Genomic DNA, 17,321 nt, shown 5'->3' with positions numbered 1-17,321 from the left:
GTGTCCATTTATAAGATTTAAAATCCCCTTGCTACCTTTTTTTGTTGTTGCTGTTGTTAGTAACCATCAGCCAAAATTTTCAAACATGTATATATAATAATATAAAATAAGCATTTGACTGAGACAAAATACAGCATTTTAAAGTGCATGTTATGAAGGACTAAGAAAATAGACTGCAATGATCTGAAAGTTTCCATACCATCATTGGCACACAAACTAAGGATTCTCCAAGTGGCTTTAATACAATTTATATTTGCTCGTTGAAAAATAATTATATTATATATAGTCCCTGTAACTAGTTGACCAAGAGCAGCCCACTGAAAAGCTACTAGCTGGCAATGGCTTTCCATCATTACCAAATTTGATATGGTGAGCCAAACCATGGTCTATGCTACAATTTTTGACAAGGTTTTTAACTAGGTTGTGCTATGCTTGGCTCTAACATGGCTTGTGTCTGCTCACAACACTGGATGCCTAGTATTTGGTTAGTAACTAGGGAGCTAACAATGCTTCATTCTCAGTGCCTAAGTTGCCACATCGTTGTAGCCCAGTTTACTGGTCCTCCTGTCTCTCAGTTATGTGCTAGTGCATCCCAAAGTACACTGTCCAGATACTGCATGCATGCATCCTGGAAACTTTATTTCAAAACAATATAAAACAGCTACCTAGACTTTCCCAGAAGGCAGGATACAAAGACTGTTAGACAGCATGGTAGCTGCAGCAGACACAAACAAGGTTGCCATGGCTGTATGTGAAAACAGCTGCCTCATGGACAATTTAGCTATGCTTGTTGTAATCAAGGTCAGATTATTATTTAGCATTTTTATTATGATAGCATCTAAAGGATAACAGGTTGAGATCCAGGTTGAGACCCACTGTAAAAAACATGATAAATGATAGTCCCCAAAGTGCAAATGAGAGCTGTACTTTAGTATTGACAGGCCTTAGAAGACAGACATTCTATGGGTGGAAAAACATTGACGCTCTTAGTCTAGCTCCTAATGGACAGTGCAATCCAAGTACATACACTAACAACTGATGGAGCATGAAGATTGACCCACAATTCAATTTTTAAAATGAGCAAATCAAACACTTCTAGAAGCATTTACAATTCAGACTGTTAAAGGTTTAAAACTGGCTCTCTCATTCAGTATCAGCAGAAGTCCAAATGGCAGCTACAAGGAACATGCAAGTTTGGATACTGTGATGGAAGATCTTATGGAATTATTTTAAAATAATTCCATAAGCTCTTTCATTTTCTCTCTTTAGTAACATGGTCCAGGCACACCCACAATTTGCCACAGACCGATTGTTTTTAGCAGAACAGCTATAGGAGGAAAACATGCAAGAGCTTGTGGAAGATCATTAAATATGATAGGTGTGGCAAAATCTCTCCTTTTTTCCAGGGATCACTAGTTGAGGAGGTACCCATTAAACTGTTTTGAAGCCATACAACTGGATGTATAAAGGCAAACAAGGCACTATTCTTAATGAACACATTGATAATTATAACCAAAATCCCACATTTTAATATTTCCACAACTCCAAATCTTTTCTTTCTTAGGAGCCTCTATAGCAGAAGCCACCCTTGTTTCCTTCAGAACAAAGTCAGAGTTACTAATCTGCAATATGGGAGATTCAGGTTCAGCATCCACCACAAGACTCTTTCCCCATGCACAAGTGGTATTCAGATCTGTCAGAGAGACTGTGTTTGGGCTCATGTGATTAGGGCAAGACTATTAATACACAGCATTTGTGATGATCTTAGGTTGCATTCCTATGTTTCTGAACAGAGGTACAGCTGTGTGATAATGGCTTCTTTAGGGGACAAAGGAGCACTAACCAATAAAAAGACAGGCATTCATACAGTAATGGGAAAATTTGAGGAATGTGGCTAAACTGACTTTTAGACAGAACTGGATCTTGACAGAAATCTAGGGTTGGATACATAACAGATCACAACTGCCCCAAAAGGAAAATCTTCCAAAATTAATTACCAATGACTTTCAGGCAGTACCACTCAATATAATACATTTTCACCTGACCAAAACCCAGGACTGGTTGTTACTCTTTTGTGTGTGTGGCTATTTTCCTTAAATGTAGAGAGACAAGGTAGGTCTGCTGGTGAGAGAGACAAACTTTTGAGCTTACACAGAGCTCTTCTTCGGGACTGGTAAATGTATTCAGTGGGTAAGTCTATGCTGCAATTAAAAACCCATGGCTGGCTCGTGTCAGTTGACTCAGGCTCACGGGGCGCAGGCTAAGGGGCTGTTCAATTATGGGATAGTATAGACACTGGGGCACACAGTTACCTGAGCCCTGCAAGCCAAGTCAGGTGATACGGGCCAGCCATGGGTTTTTTAATTGCAGTGTAGGTATATGCAGAGTGTCACCTTGTATTTAGCTGTGAAAGATTATTTAGCATAAGCAGTTATACGCATCTTACAAAGAACCTTTCAAGGGACCATTCAAGGTGAGGTGGCCAGTTAACACCTCTCCAATCACAGTGGGAAAGGAAGAAAAAGAAAAGCTGGGGGGAGAGGACGTTGTTATAGATTGTTGTAAAAAGCAATGAATTCAATGTATGTATTTAGTTCATGATTTTTAGTATCTAGCAAAATTACAAATTTAAGTTCCCAGACTCATCCTTTGAAGGTGTTATGCAGGTTTCCTTTGAGGATGAGAACAGAGAACTCAGATAATCACACACCCCAGCTTTTCCCCCTCCCTCATTTCCTCCTTATGACTGGAGAGGTGTTAACTGGACACTTCACCTGGAATGGTCCCTTGAAATATGTGTTAACTACTTATGCTAAACAATCTGTTCAGCCTTGTATTCAGAGTGTCACAGCTAAATACACTTCCCAGACCGGAAGGAGAGCTCTGTGTAAACATGACTCTCTCATCAACCACCTTGTCTTTCTTACATCCTGGGACCAACAGGGCTACAACACCGCTGCATACAAGTTTTCTTAAATGACAGTCAATTAAAATGATGTTTAAAAAAAAGTGAACAGTACAGAATTTAAGCATAGAAGTTTCTGGTTATCAGGGAATAACGTACAGATTATCAAGGGGTGCGAAGTTCAGCTTAAGATCAGGTGGCGTAATAAATACATAATCTGCAATATCCCTGATTGGGGGTAAAAGGTTGACAGGTCAAAGTACAGACATTGAGATATGAGGGTATGATATTCATGTAATAGCTATGTTTGGGTGTGGAGTATAATGAGTGGATACGATGATGAGGATGGGTTGACCCTCATTTGGTGAGATTTAATGTTCAGGGAGTTTATGGTTCCAGTTCATATGGCCCAACGGATAAAGTCTCTCGGTCCCTTTCTTGTAGTCGAAGACACTACACTCTTGAATGAACTCACACAGGAAAATCACAAAAGACAAAAAATCCCTTACACCTATGGACCACCACTTTTCACAAGTGATCACTGCATATCTGACCTTTCAACGCTCATCCCTAAAGAAAATCTGTCCAACAACTTCAAAAGGCAAGCCTGGAAACTTAAATTCATAACACTGCTAGACACTAAAACCAAGGACATGGCTCATTACAACAACCTAACACACACCAGCCTGCTAACCCTCAATGGCCCACATCAAACCCCTTTGCATAAACAATCTAACCCTTATTGCCCACTCTATGGGCTTGTCTACATTACCCGCTGGATCAACAGGCAACAATCGATCCAGCGGGGGTCAATTTATTGCGTCTAGTCTAGCCACGATAAATCGATCACCGAGTGCTCTCCCGTCGACTCCGGTACTCCACCCGGGCGAGAGGCGCAGGCGGAGTCGACGGGAGAGCGTCAGCCGTTGACTTACTGCAGTGAAGACACCACAGTAAGTAGATCTAAGTACGTCGACTTCAGCTACATTATTCACGTAGCTGAAGTTGCGTAACTTAGATCGATCCCCCTCCTCCCCACCAGTGTAGACCAGGCCTATTTCAAGGGACCTCCTAACGTTACCCATTATGCTTAACTGTGTCCCAACTTGTATTTAGCACAGAAACGCTGATTTCTTTCCCCAGACATTAAGAACTCTGGGTAGTTTTGAAAGCTTGAACCTTTCGCCAACAGAAGTTGATCCAATAAAAGATATCTTTGCTACCTTGTCTCTCTCACATCCTGAGACCAACACGGCTACAGCAACATTAAACAGTCAAAATAATTACTTTTCATCCTTTTGATTCATCTGAAATCTTACACCTTACCCTAAAGGCAGGATTCGCTCCATGTTCCAGTAAACACTTCACTGCTGCAGTACACAAGTTAAACGCAGCAATATGCAAAGCTGTTCCAAAATCGAAGTCACTGCAGGTGGCATCCACATCTGCAATTAAACATCACATGAGTGAGAATGGAAGAGGTGTTACTTGAAACATTTCAACATATAAATAAGCACTATTATCTGTAACCCAGATGCTAGTTACATATATAGAGACACACATATATATATTCTTTACAAACTCCCATCTTCTACCTTAGTTACCTCCTGTCATTGCAGAATGCTAACTAATAATAGCTAAATAGCAGATCGCATCTAAGACTGAGCATTCTGGGTAAGTAACAAGATGCTTGTACATTTATATTTCTATTCGTTGGTTAAACATGTAAAAACTTTGAAAAAGGTGTATTTTCCACACAACTGTGTTCTTTTTTATTGGGCAAACACCGATTGCACCCCCGCTTCCCGTATTTACTTCATAAAAAGCAAATGAATTAGTGAGAATAAAGGGTCTTAGATTGACAGTTTACAGAATGAAATGTTATAATCCAATCAAGAATGGGTACAGTATAATACAAATTCCCCCAGATTACCCCAATGTGCCTCAACCTCCTTTTGGAGCAATTACTTTTAGCTGATAGAAAAGAGTTCAGTCTCAATAGCCAAGCAATCTTTGGCATCAACACTGAGGCTAACAAAATGGGTGCCAGTTCAGGATGTGGACATTTGTCCACAACTCCAACTCATTTCACATACGGTACCAAGCAACCTTCATGTGACTTTCAGATGTTACTAACCTAGTTCAAATTTGAACCAGTGACCATGAAAATGGACACAGAACCTTTCAACTCTGAGCTATCTAACTTCAGAAAGGTTGTCTACATGGCATACCAAAGCACACCAGTGCTCTAATGTGTTGCATTCTAACTGCCCCATGTAGACCCTGCTGGCATACTTTAAAAAGTATCTATTTTGCGTTAACATAGTCCTGTTTGAAATGGGACTACACCAATGTGAACTAGGTACCTTTATATATAAGCTTGAAATTACTATTATCAGTAAAATATCTACGATAATCCATCTATAAAACCAGGCAAATTTGCATGCCTAGTTAGGCTACCAACCAGACATCTCCACGTCCATATATGGCCTGATTTTCAGAAGTGCTGAATACAGATATCACCAACTAAAGTCAATGAGAGTTACAGGTGTTCGGCACCTCTGAAAAACCAGTCTTTTTTTTTTTTTTAATGAAAGCCTTCAAATATATCTATCAGACCACCATCATGTCCTCAAAACTTAGTCACACACTTTGAGATTATTAGCATTACCCCTTTATTGCATTTTACATAGACTTTGTAAATTTGCACAACATACACCTCTACCCCGATATAACGCTGTCCTCGGAAGCCAAAAAATCTTACCGCGTTATAGGTGAAACCGCGTTATATCGAACTTGCTTTGATCCGCCGGAGTGCGCAGCCCCCCCCCCCCAGAGTACTGCTTTACCGCGTTATATCCGAATTCGTGTTATATCGGGTCACGTTATATCGGGGTAGAGGTGTATATGAAAACAAAAGTACATAGACAAAACCTGGAGGCATGTTTACACACATTTCCAGCTTAACTAGGTGGCCTGTATAATTACGTGGGAACTATCTGAAGGGAAAGAAATATGCAGCAATACAGTTTGTTGTGAATGATGTATATGGGATTATATACCAGAAGCATGACACACAAAAACATTATTTCATTCCCAAGGAATGAAAGAGTTCTCATATCTGAATATATTTGCCAATTTGAGGATAAACCAGTTCTCTATATAGGTTCACTCTAAAATTCTTAGAATTGAGATTATAATATGAAGGCATGCAGGGCATTTTACTGCTGCAGTAAATCAAGCTCATGTGGTAACTGGTTCTTCTTTGGAAGAGTGTCTCTAAATTCATGCCATACTCATTACACCTTTTGCTTGAAAGGTTACGTAAATCTTGTGACTTTTTTTTCCAGAACAGTATGGACCCCTCCAAGGTACACTTGGGTCCCTCCACACAGCTCACTGCAAACCAAAAAAAACTATGTTTTGTTTGTACATGCATACTTGTTTCTCCACAAGATCTGAAATGAAATAGCAACCACATTCTTATGGAACAGTCTGCCCAATTAAGTCTTGTTCCCCAAATGTTAAGAGTATCTCTTACACTAATCCAAACCTCCTGACACATTAAGTCAACTAATAGAAACTGTGCCAGGCAGATTGTTTTATAAACATCTTAGGGCAATCACATTTTTCTTAGGTTGTGGGTGTTACGCATATGGGAGCTGATGAGGGGCATGTCATTTGTCCAGATACCTTTTCTTTGATGTCTGGACAAAACCCTGCCCTTCCTTGGAGCAGCTGTGCATGAGAACTGAACAAGTACGAGGCCAGGTGTTTGGCACAAGAGCCATTCTGCTGCTGCAAGTCATGAAGAGAGAGGGGGAGGGTGGCTGTTGCAACATGATGTTGACTGCTTTTCTGAACATGAGCAATAGTGGTTTGTCTCTTGTTGCTGGCTACAGTTTGTTGCCCCTAGACTCTCAGGAAATATGGTGCATTAGAAGGGAGAATTCTGGCTAGCGTTCGAGCACTGTGGAAAGATCCAGGCTTTCCTCGAGCGGTGACAGGGATTCAAAGGGAAAGGAGCTCACTACAACACCAGAATCCAGGACTTTGCCTTTTAATTGTACCCCTAGATATGAGCGCCCGCCCACCCTCCATTTGTTTTTGAGAGATGCTAAAGCAGTCACTAGCACCTATGCTTATGGATGAATACTCTGGCAATTCCTTATGCAAGATCTGGTAAACAAACCCTGTGCGTCTACATGACGTTTTTAGACATAAAATGGGGTATTAAGTTGTCAATATTTATAAAAGGACATCTTTTCAGTTCTAAAAATGAAGTCTTTTTAATTACCGCTAGTTAAAAAGAGGCATCTGACAACTCTACAAGACAGCACAACCAGAAGAATGTTTATTTAGTACAATGCACAAACTGTTTATTGGTGTAGATATTCATGCAGATTAGGAACACAGTAATATTGGCTTCTGCTTCAGAAACCAGTGTCAGTTACCTTTTGCATTAATATACTGGGTTAGACTTTGATTATTAATTTATACCATTATTTGCAGAACTTTAAATGCATTTATAACTACCAGTGGGGTCTCCCATCCCAATCTGTACCCATTTTACTATCTCAGATATGACACTTTAGTTGCTTCATTTTTAAATGGGCGGTGGAGGTGAGACATATGAACACGTCAATAGCAGCTCCAATTGCTAGCAGCATGCATCTTTTTCACCTTCTGTTATGTACTCGAGAACTGATCTACCCCATAGCCTGCTTCTTCCTTTCTGAGTCTGCCTCTTGATCATAAGGGCACGCTCAGAAAGCCTGAGATTTCACAAGTAGAACAGTTGTGCTTGTTTCTTCACATCTGCTCTTTCACTCTGTCAGCAAAAGTTTAGAGGTAAGTAAACTGACGTTATATTACCCTCCCCCCGCCCCCATTCCCTCACTTCCCATTCACTATTTATGAAATCTGATCCCATCATACTCCCTCTTCTTTAAAAACAACCTGGCCTATGCACCACAGCATAAACTCAGTTCAGAGAAAATGGACCAAAAAAGCAAACTAAAGAGAATGAGAAATTACTGTAAAAAAAATTATGGGAAAGTGCAGCTTTCATCTATGCCTACACAACCCCATTTACTGGATGGGTCAGTTAACTGAAGGGCAGAATGGCATATTATCTAAGAAAACTGATACTTGATAATACCTACCTTTGGGCTTTGCATTTTTCAAAATAACTCTAATAAGTTCTGGAACATCAAAGTAGGCAGCATAATGCAAAGCATTCATATTTGTCCAGCGACTACGCAAACTGGTATCTGCACCCAGATCAATAAGGTGAGAGGCGAATTTGGCAGCAGTCTCAACATCACCTGCAAAGCAGATTTTTTTAAAAAAAGTTGTTTTAAATGTTAGTTAAGAGTTTAACAGTGTGGTATAAATATACCAGCCTAGATATCACATATAATGCATTAGAAAACCTTTGTGTTCCAAATTATGGCTACACAGAGCAAAGCCTATAGAAAGACATTTTGCTACAAAAAGGCTCTCTTGAGAATTAGGCATCAGAGACAGGTCAGGGAGGTGGTGGAGTGAGGCTCCACAATGCCTAATTTTCAGACCTTCTGCCAGCAATGTTAAAGCTCCATCAGCCAACCCACCTCCTTTTGCTGGAGCAGAGTGGACAACTGGGTTCAGTATCAGTGTAAAAAGGTACTTTGATAAAAGCCAACAGGAGTCAACAAGAAAGAGAGGGCTAAATGCACTCTTATTTCCTATAAATGTGCATGAAATGCAACCAAAAATTCCTTTTCTCTCCCAAGGAGCCTGAGATTTCAATATTACCAAGCGAGAAACCTCTCGGTTATGTTTAGTTTTTTTAATTGGTATTAATACATAAAATAATTTCTGTATCATCCCTTCTAACAGCCATTAAGGCACTATACAAATAAAATGTTTACAAGAGTTAAGGCTAAGCACTAGCAAATTTACTATAAGGAACAATTTTCAAACGGAAGAGGGGTAGACTCTGATTTATCAAGGCAAACAGTTCCATTTCTAATTTCTATTTTTCTTTACTCACCAATACCATGAGCCCCTGACTTGCAGGTGTAATGTAAGAGAGTCATATCAGTCAGTCCATCTCTATCATTCACACTGCAGCCTCTCTTAATGATCTGCAGAAAAACAGCACATGACTGGTGTAATTATTGAATAAATTCTGCTTTCACACACAGACTTATGCATTTGTTGCAGTGGAGACTAGCAAAGCAGTTTGCTAAGGTGCATTACCAGTGCAATGTACAGTAGAACCTCAGTTACAAACACCAGAGTTACAAATTGACCAGTCAACCACACATCTCATTTGGAACCACAAGTACCCAATCAGGCAGCAGAGACCAAAAAAAAAAAAAAAGAGCAAATACTATACAGCACAGTACTGTGTTACATGTAAACTACTAAAAAAAAATACAAGGAAAGTTTAAAAAAAGAGATTTGACAACGTAAGGAAACTTTCTGTGCTGGTTTCATTTAAATTAAGATGGTTAAAAGCAGCATTTTTCTTCTGCATAACAAAGTTTCAAAGCTCTATTAAGTCAACATTCAATTGTAAACTTTTGAAAGAACAACCATAACGTTTTGTTCAAAGTTACAAACAACCTCCATTCCCCAGGTGTTCGTAACTCTGAGGTTCTACTGTAGTTATATATAAATCAGCAAAATGGATACTTAGTCATTTGTATCTATCATTATTAACCTTCAGTGCTTACAGGTTTTATATCATTTTTCCATCATTAGCACCAGCTTGGCTTTAATGTGTTGAAGAGTTAACTGTTCCAGTTCAGATGCAATGCATCCCAGGAAAACTAAATCTGTTTAAAACACTAATTTTGCTTCCTCACCCACATTTTAATCCTTTGGTCCCCCAGTACCCTGATAAAACCTGTAGTTATGATGCTGTATGAAGAATGCATGCTGGACTATCTGGAAAAGCCTACACAACCTGATGAAATAAGGAAAAAGACTTCAGCTTCCAAGTGACTTAGTTGCTTTTGCAAGTCCCACCTTTGTCAGAATTTTAAAAGTTACTGTAAACAGAAAAGTGGAAGATGGGAAATCCTAATCATTTTAGTTCCAAAAAGAACTTCTCTATTTGTTTCTTCAACCCATACTTGCTTCCTTCTCACAATTTTCTTGAATAGTTATATACTGATCTTCCTTCTCTTTCGCAAAGATAGCTGAATGTCGCCTCTACTGTATTGGTGCCTATATCACTGTTATACTGGTCAGTAGCTATGTGCTATAAGGCAAAAACAATCTCTTGAACCTATTATTTCGGCTATTGAATAAGATCAGTTCTGATCATTATCAACACTATACCATTTTTCTTTAACACTGAAACTGTTCAGGAATCCTCCTTCATTCCTCACCTCATTTCCAATTATATCGATGTTCTGCTGGACCTGTGGGACCCATTGCCGTAAGATGGCGAACAATTCAGAGACTGATGTTTTAGGGTTGAAAAGAATTTCTTGGCATGCTGCATCATTAGGATCGAAGAAGGAGAACTCTGGTTTTTAGGAAAAGATTTGGAGTATTATATGCAAATTTGGGTATTAAAATGCTTCAACAATGCATCTACTTTTCAAAACTTTTTTGAGGCAAGAAGTAGGGAGGAGATGCACAGATCTGAAATTCAAAATCACAAGCAAATTCAGCCTCTTCCCTTAACTTTTTATCTTTTCTTCTCATTGAGGCCTTATCTACACTTTGCGAAAGCCATGATTCAGCAATCAATATAGCTGTATTGGTGCTCTGGGGCTGAGTTTTAAGTTTAGACAAGGACATGCAAGTGTTTGCAACAATTATGCTAACAGAAATTTACCCATGCTTCAGGCTGGTCACAGAGTGCTGAATCAAAGCTATTCTTGAGCGCAGACAAGCCCTTAGTAGATTCAATTACAGTGATGGAACTTGCACTTGCTTACTCAACGTTATGAACCTGCCCCTCCCTCCCCAAAAAAATAATATCACAGAAAAACCATGCACACTTATACATGACATCCAGGAGAACAGAAATAAAGAATAATCAGGATAATAAGGGAAAGGCATTCACTACAACCCAAAATGCAGGCATCAAAGATACAGCCTTCCAGATTAAAAACCTATGTATGTCCCCCACCCACACAAGGTAATATGCTGTGTATTAGTGAAAATTTTTAAACCCTGAAAATAAGAATTTGGATAGCTATGATTATTTGCAGGAGGAATGGAAGCTAGATGTGTCTTACTCAGCCAGTGATTGGAAACTGGAAATCACTGAACTTTTATCACCCCAAAGGCTACTATGGTGCTGCCTTCTAAAAGGTTTATAATGAATGCACAAAATGTCAACTTGTCTTGCATCAGTTGCAGATACAGGGCTAGCTGGACAGAGATATTACTCTGAGTAAATATAGGTCTCAGACTTCTGGGACAGGGCTGACAGCATGACACTGGAGGAGTTGAGATGGTATAAACTACCTCTGGATGCATCGCCACGACTTTTCCCCAAAAAAGTGAGACTCACCACAACTTCAATTGGGTCAAGAGATAAAGCAAATGAGGAGCTCACACATCAATATTCTAAAGCTTCTTTCATCACGTCCCCTTGACTCCAAAGGGCAGAAAACAGTGTAGAGCTTCAAAGCTATTTATCACTTAGCAATTCTAATTCAAATCCAAATTCTGTCAAAAATCTCAACTCTCAGCACCACTCAAGCCTTGCTTCTTAACACAAGCCACCCTGCACCAACAATTCATATAGCTTTGGGAATAAGTAGAACGTACCCATTACATTTATCCTCTTTCTAGGCCCAAGAAAATATCATGCTGAAAGCTATCACAGCAAGTCACGAGCAGACAGTGGCCTAGCCATGATTATCTCCCATGCATCTCCTCCAGATCTCTAAACTGCTAGGAAGTTGTTTCTCTATTATGTACTGGAAGGCAACTTTTTAATATAACATAACAACCATTTGGATAAAAAAGAAACTATAGAATCCCAAACAAATACTGAGGAGAGAAACTAATAAAAAGCGTATACCAGTTCACCAACTATGATATCCATACCAGTAAACAGTAAAAGGTTTTATAAACCTGACAGATAAACAGCACAACCACCACCATACACAGGAAGAAAGGATCTGATAGGAGGCTAAAAAAGCAGATCCAATACCCTTGGTTCTTACCCAGTACCTGCTCTCTCAAGGCGCACACACATTGCTGAAGCTAAGCGCTAGATACCATTAAGAGGTAATCAGAGAGAGTACCCAAGCTGAGCAGCAATAACTACCATTTTGGTATGGTTATGGTTAAACAGATGACTGTAAAATGGCATCTTTGTACTCATCACAGAGGCTACATAATCTAATGGCTAAAGCATGGGATTGCAAGTCAACAGGGCTGGGTTTCTCTACTACACCTCTACCCCGATATAACGCGACCCGATATAACATGGGTTCACAGAAAATGCGGTAAAGCAGCGCTCTGGGGGGCGGGGCTGTGCGCTCTGGGGGGTCAGCGTGTCTGGCTCCGACACGCGGCTCTGAGTGGCGTGTTAAGGGTGGGAGGCGGGCAGGAGGTGGGTGGGCAAGCGGGGTGAGGAGGCGAATGGGGAGCGGCAGGCAGGAGGGGGGTGAGGAGGCGGGCGGGAAGACGGCTAGGAGAGCGGCGGGCGGGCAGACGCAGGGAGACGTGCCGGACAGACGATGAGGAGACTAGCGGGGAGGCGAGTGGTGGGTAGATGGGGTGAGGATACGAGCGGCGGCCGGGCGGGCGGGAGCGCTGGGCGGACAGTGAGGAGACTAGCGGGGAGGCTGATTTGTCCCGGGCCCCGCACCCCTCTAGGGACGGCTCCGACACGCTGCTCTGAGCGGCGTGTTAAGGGTGCCGGGCTGGGGCGTTGGATAAGGGGCAGAGAGTCTCGGGAGGCGGTCAGGGGACAAGGAGCAGGGGCGGGGGGGGGCGGGTTGGATGGGTCGGGGGTTCTGAGGGGTCAGTCAGGGGGCAGGAAATAGGTGGGGGTCGGATGGGGCGGGGCCAGGCTGTTTGGGGAGGTACAGCCTTCCCTACCCGATATAACGCGGTTTCACCTATAACGCGGTAAGATTTTTTGGCTCCCGAGGACCGCGTTATATCAGGGTAGAGGTGTACTACACTAATGACCTGTGAGACTTTTGGTAAATCTCTTCACGTTTAGTGAAAAAGAGGATAATGCCCTTCATCGTCCCATGCCTCAGTTTCCCCAAAATCTAAAATGAAAACGCCACATGCCACACTTAAATCTCCAATAGAGTTGAGGAATAAACAAATATTTGTTAAATGCTTTGAGATCCTCTGACAGAAGAAGTTATAACTATATTATTGACAGTTCTGCTCACTGGTTCCGATTCTCTTCTCCATTACAGTGTTATAATAGGTTAAAAACAGTGTTTCAGAGTGAAGCTGGAATAAAGCTGGTAAGGTAGAGTTCAGACTCACTGTGCGTATTCAAATCTGTTTATTATTTTGATACAAATAAAGGTTAGTTATTAATTTTTATTCCTGATAGCGTCAGACAGCTCTGGAAGTGCAAGAGAATTGTTATCTGAATGGAGAAGCATTAGTGTTAAATAATGTACAAACCAGAAAGGGTACAGTTAAGCTTTCAGATCCCAGACTGAGTTTGTGGTGCTGGTAGTTAAAAAGAAATTATCTTTTTAACTGGTAAACTGAGCAACTTGGCTATGGAAAGTTAAGAGAACAAACATGAACCCCCCCCATGACTCAATTTTTACAGAGTCCTTTCAGCATGTAACAAAAAAACAAAACTTTGAACACCAAGTCATATATAGGAGTCTATAAATATTAGCGCAAACCCCTACATTATTTACGTTAGGGAATTGCCCAGAACCCCAAACATGGATCAAGCCCCATTGTGCTAAGTAACAAAGACGACAGTTCCTGACCCAGAGAGCTCACTATTTGGGTTTCAGACAGACTTCAACAGGTGGACAAAACAGAAATCATGTGGTATGGGAGATCAGATGAGGTTACATTTAAACGAAGTTCAGCAGAACAACAGAAGTCCCATCTCACCACTAGCCTAACTAGTGCCTAACTGGTGACTTGTGTCCCTTCCCTGCTCTGCCTGCCTTCATATCACAAGAAGATTTTAAGGAAAGATATAGAATAGGGTGGTGCCTTTACATATTCAGATAGGGAGGTTTTCCCACACACACAGGGTGCAGAATGGGAGAAACCAGGGAGGTGCTTGAGGGAGAAGTGGAAAAACAGGCAATCTAGGCCAGCATCATTGGCAGAAATGATTGGCTCATTGAGTAAGCAGATCTATCAAAAAAAGTGGGACTAAGCAGTAAAAGATACATATTCACATATTAAAATACAGCATGTTCAATCCTTAAAACCTTAAATCCCAGATCCTCACACCAGCAACTGAGGTTGGTCTCAAGAACATTAATTTTCCTGAACATAGAATACTACAGTGTTCAGCAGCATGGAAGTACAATAAAGATGTTATATGGAATCAATGCCTGGGGAAACCAGAATTGAAAGATAGCTTTTTACACTTCCCAAGCACCCTTGATATCTGAAGGGAGGGTAGAGATTTTCTTAAACATTTCCAATTAATCACTAAATCAAATGGGACAATATTTATTTAACCTGTTTCAAATATATAACTCTATTTTCAAAGGATGAATATAAAGACAATTTAATAGTATCTCAAAAAGGCAAATTCCACTATCTTTATGGAAGTGATACTGTTCTCCTTTGTAATGAACACAATGTTTCCAATAGAAGTTTTCTTCCCCCTGAAAGTCCCACTGTGGGTTTCGAAAATGGAGTACTTATGGGGCCTCTCCCACTAGAAATCTGGTCAATTCTTAAAAGTGATTTTAAAATATTTTCAGGCACTGCACCTGCATTTGAGTCAACCTGCCATTTTTTGTGGATTTACAGACCTTTTCTTTTTTTAAAAAAAAATTTAGACAACTTTCACTTCCATGTTGACGTGTGAGGAGCCTACAAAAACCAGGTGAAGCTCATGGTAACTGAATGTACAGAAGAAATAGCAAAACCGACTGAAAACAAAGTGCTTTGAAATGCACAAACTAGAAAATATTTTTCCACTAATTTCACTTGTAAAAATTTCAGGTATTACACCTCTACCTCAATATAACGCTGTCCTTGGGAGCCAAAAAATCTTACCGCGTTATATCGAACTTGCTTTGATCCACCGGAGTGCGCAGCCCCACCCCCCCGGAGCACTGCTTTACCGCGTTATATCCAAATTCGTGTTATATCAGATCGCGTAATATCGGGGTAGAGGTGTATTTGTAATAAACTGTAGATACATTTTCAGACAGAAGCATAATTTTTAAATTGATGGTATTCTTTTAATCTCACTTCACCCTCTCAAACTCAGGCACTGCACATGATCTCAAAGTAGTTTCACAAACACTTGCCTTCTGTAAATATACATACCACAGTCTGAAGGCATTGGTGCTGCTGCAACTGAAAAAGTAACTGATGTTTCAGAGCCTGGGAATAAAAACTGATATCTTTCAATCAATGAATCTCCTTCTTGGGAAGGTTCTGGGAGATCCTCTATGGTCATCTTCTAGAAAGCCACCTTAAACAAGAAGAAAAAACCCACTCCAAATATTGTAGGCTACATTCTATTACAATACACAACTATAAACAGTGATTTACACTGAAGTTCATCTCATTCCTTTTTGAAACATGCAAAACATTGTAATTATTAAATTTTTGTGATAATAAACTGTACTTATTAGTAGAAACTAGTAGCTTGAGCATGCTGCTGGGAACACCCAAGTTGTAATCCTGTCTGTCACAGATTTGCTTTATTGTCTTAGGGAAGTCATTTAAAATCCTTGTCTCAGTTTCTCCATCTGTCAAATGGTCAAAGGGATACTGCCACAGTTCACAGGCATGCTGTAAGTAAGGTTTAATGTCTGTACACCCTTATGAAAATGTGAAGTGCTAACTATTACTCATCTTCAGCATTCTCATCTCAAGCTTCACCTCCCTTTCCTGCCCCCACAAACAAGAAGCCAGTCAATCTACCCACTCCCTTTCCCAAAAATGAAGAGTGTTCTCACCATGTTAATCTTCCCACGGATGGCCCCAACTCTCATGGGCTGATTCATTCCTGAGCCTTGCCAAATTTCCCTGTGCCCCTCCCTGCTCTGCCTGCCTCCATGTCAGTCCCTTCCCAACTTGCCTGCCCTAAATTTTAATACAGTGTACTTACCGTGGTGCTGTGACTTCCAGTACTTCCAGCCAACTTTCTAAGCCCCAGAATAACCTAGTAAAAATAATAATTAAAATCAAATGGCCATACAGAAATATTTAACAGCATGATTAATTACATTTTCTATTAGCCAGGCTGCAATCTAGTCCAATCTGAACAGGATCAAATGAGACTTGGTTAGTAAATGTAAAAGAGAACACCCACCTTAGCAAGTACTATAGAAGCTGGCACCACTTCTTAGTTAGAACTGAATCAATACCACCATCATTCTGCTAGGGTAACTGTGCTATTGGAAATACTATCTTTTGGATGAGAAATTGAAAACCTAGGTCCTGGGCACTAACACTTAAAGGTACCATGACACTTTTTACAAGAATAGAGGTGCCATAACACAGGGGTTACTACTTTCTGCTTCCCTAAACTTCTCATGCAAATGAAATTGTTTCCAATCATGTTTACTTCCTGAAAAGTTAGATATATTACTAGAACACCACAATTTCAAAAGGTTTTCTCCAAAAACAAAAAAACACCATAGAGACATCCCATCCCTATGGATCACTACACTTATTTCTGGCTATTGAGTAAAACCATCTCGCTAGTGACTCTGTAAACTTCTATTCACAGAAAGAGTGACATAATCATTAGCTATACAGTTCTGTCACATATACCAATCAAAAGAACACTAAAACCTAAATAGTTAGGTGTGAAGTTTAAACAGGGTAGGTTCTTCATAAAATTAGTAGATCACAATCACAGAATCGTAGGACTGGAAGGGACCTTGAGAGGTCTTCTAGTCTAGTCCCCTGCACTCATGGCAGGACTAAGTATTATCTAGACCGGGGTGGGCAAACTTTCTGGCCTGAGGACCGCATCGGGTTTTGTAAATTGTATGGAGGGCCGGTTAGGGGAGGGGGTCGTGGCCTGCCCCCCACCTCCTATCTGCCCCATCCAACCAATCACCCCATCTCCCTGTCCCCTGACTGCCCCTGGAACTCCTGCCCGACTGCCCCCCGCCACCCCATCCAACTTCCCCCTTCCTGACTGCCCCCCGGGACCCCTGCCCCCATTCAACCCTGTTTCCCCCCCGATCCCTATCCACACCCCCATCCACAGACCACCACCCCGAACTCCCTTGCCCTCTATCCA

At 40.8% G+C, this 17,321-nt stretch overlaps 1 protein-coding gene across 1 annotated transcript in view; it reads right to left on the bottom strand.

The window, feature by feature from the left end:
• Positions 1-16,202, bottom strand: part of CLIP4 (CAP-Gly domain containing linker protein family member 4) — a 33,733-nt gene extending 17,531 nt beyond the window's left edge. The window contains exons 1-6 of the mRNA XM_065401301.1: positions 16,176-16,202; positions 15,386-15,533; positions 10,291-10,430; positions 8,943-9,036; positions 8,071-8,232; positions 4,232-4,350 (exon numbers count right to left, since the gene is read on the bottom strand). Coding sequence (XP_065257373.1) covers positions 4,232-4,350; positions 8,071-8,232; positions 8,943-9,036; positions 10,291-10,430; positions 15,386-15,518 — 648 coding nt within the window. The 5' untranslated portion in view covers positions 15,519-15,533; positions 16,176-16,202. The remainder of the gene's footprint in view (positions 1-4,231; positions 4,351-8,070; positions 8,233-8,942; positions 9,037-10,290; positions 10,431-15,385; positions 15,534-16,175) is intronic.
• Between the last annotated feature and the right edge of the window lie 1,119 nt (positions 16,203-17,321).

Source organism: Emys orbicularis, chromosome 3 (genome assembly GCF_028017835.1).
Source record: "Emys orbicularis isolate rEmyOrb1 chromosome 3, rEmyOrb1.hap1, whole genome shotgun sequence".
In the NCBI taxonomy this organism is placed as follows: Eukaryota; Metazoa; Chordata; order Testudines; family Emydidae; genus Emys; species Emys orbicularis.
Note: the sequence above shows the minus strand (reverse complement) of the source record. Positions and strands in the feature narration are given on the sequence as shown.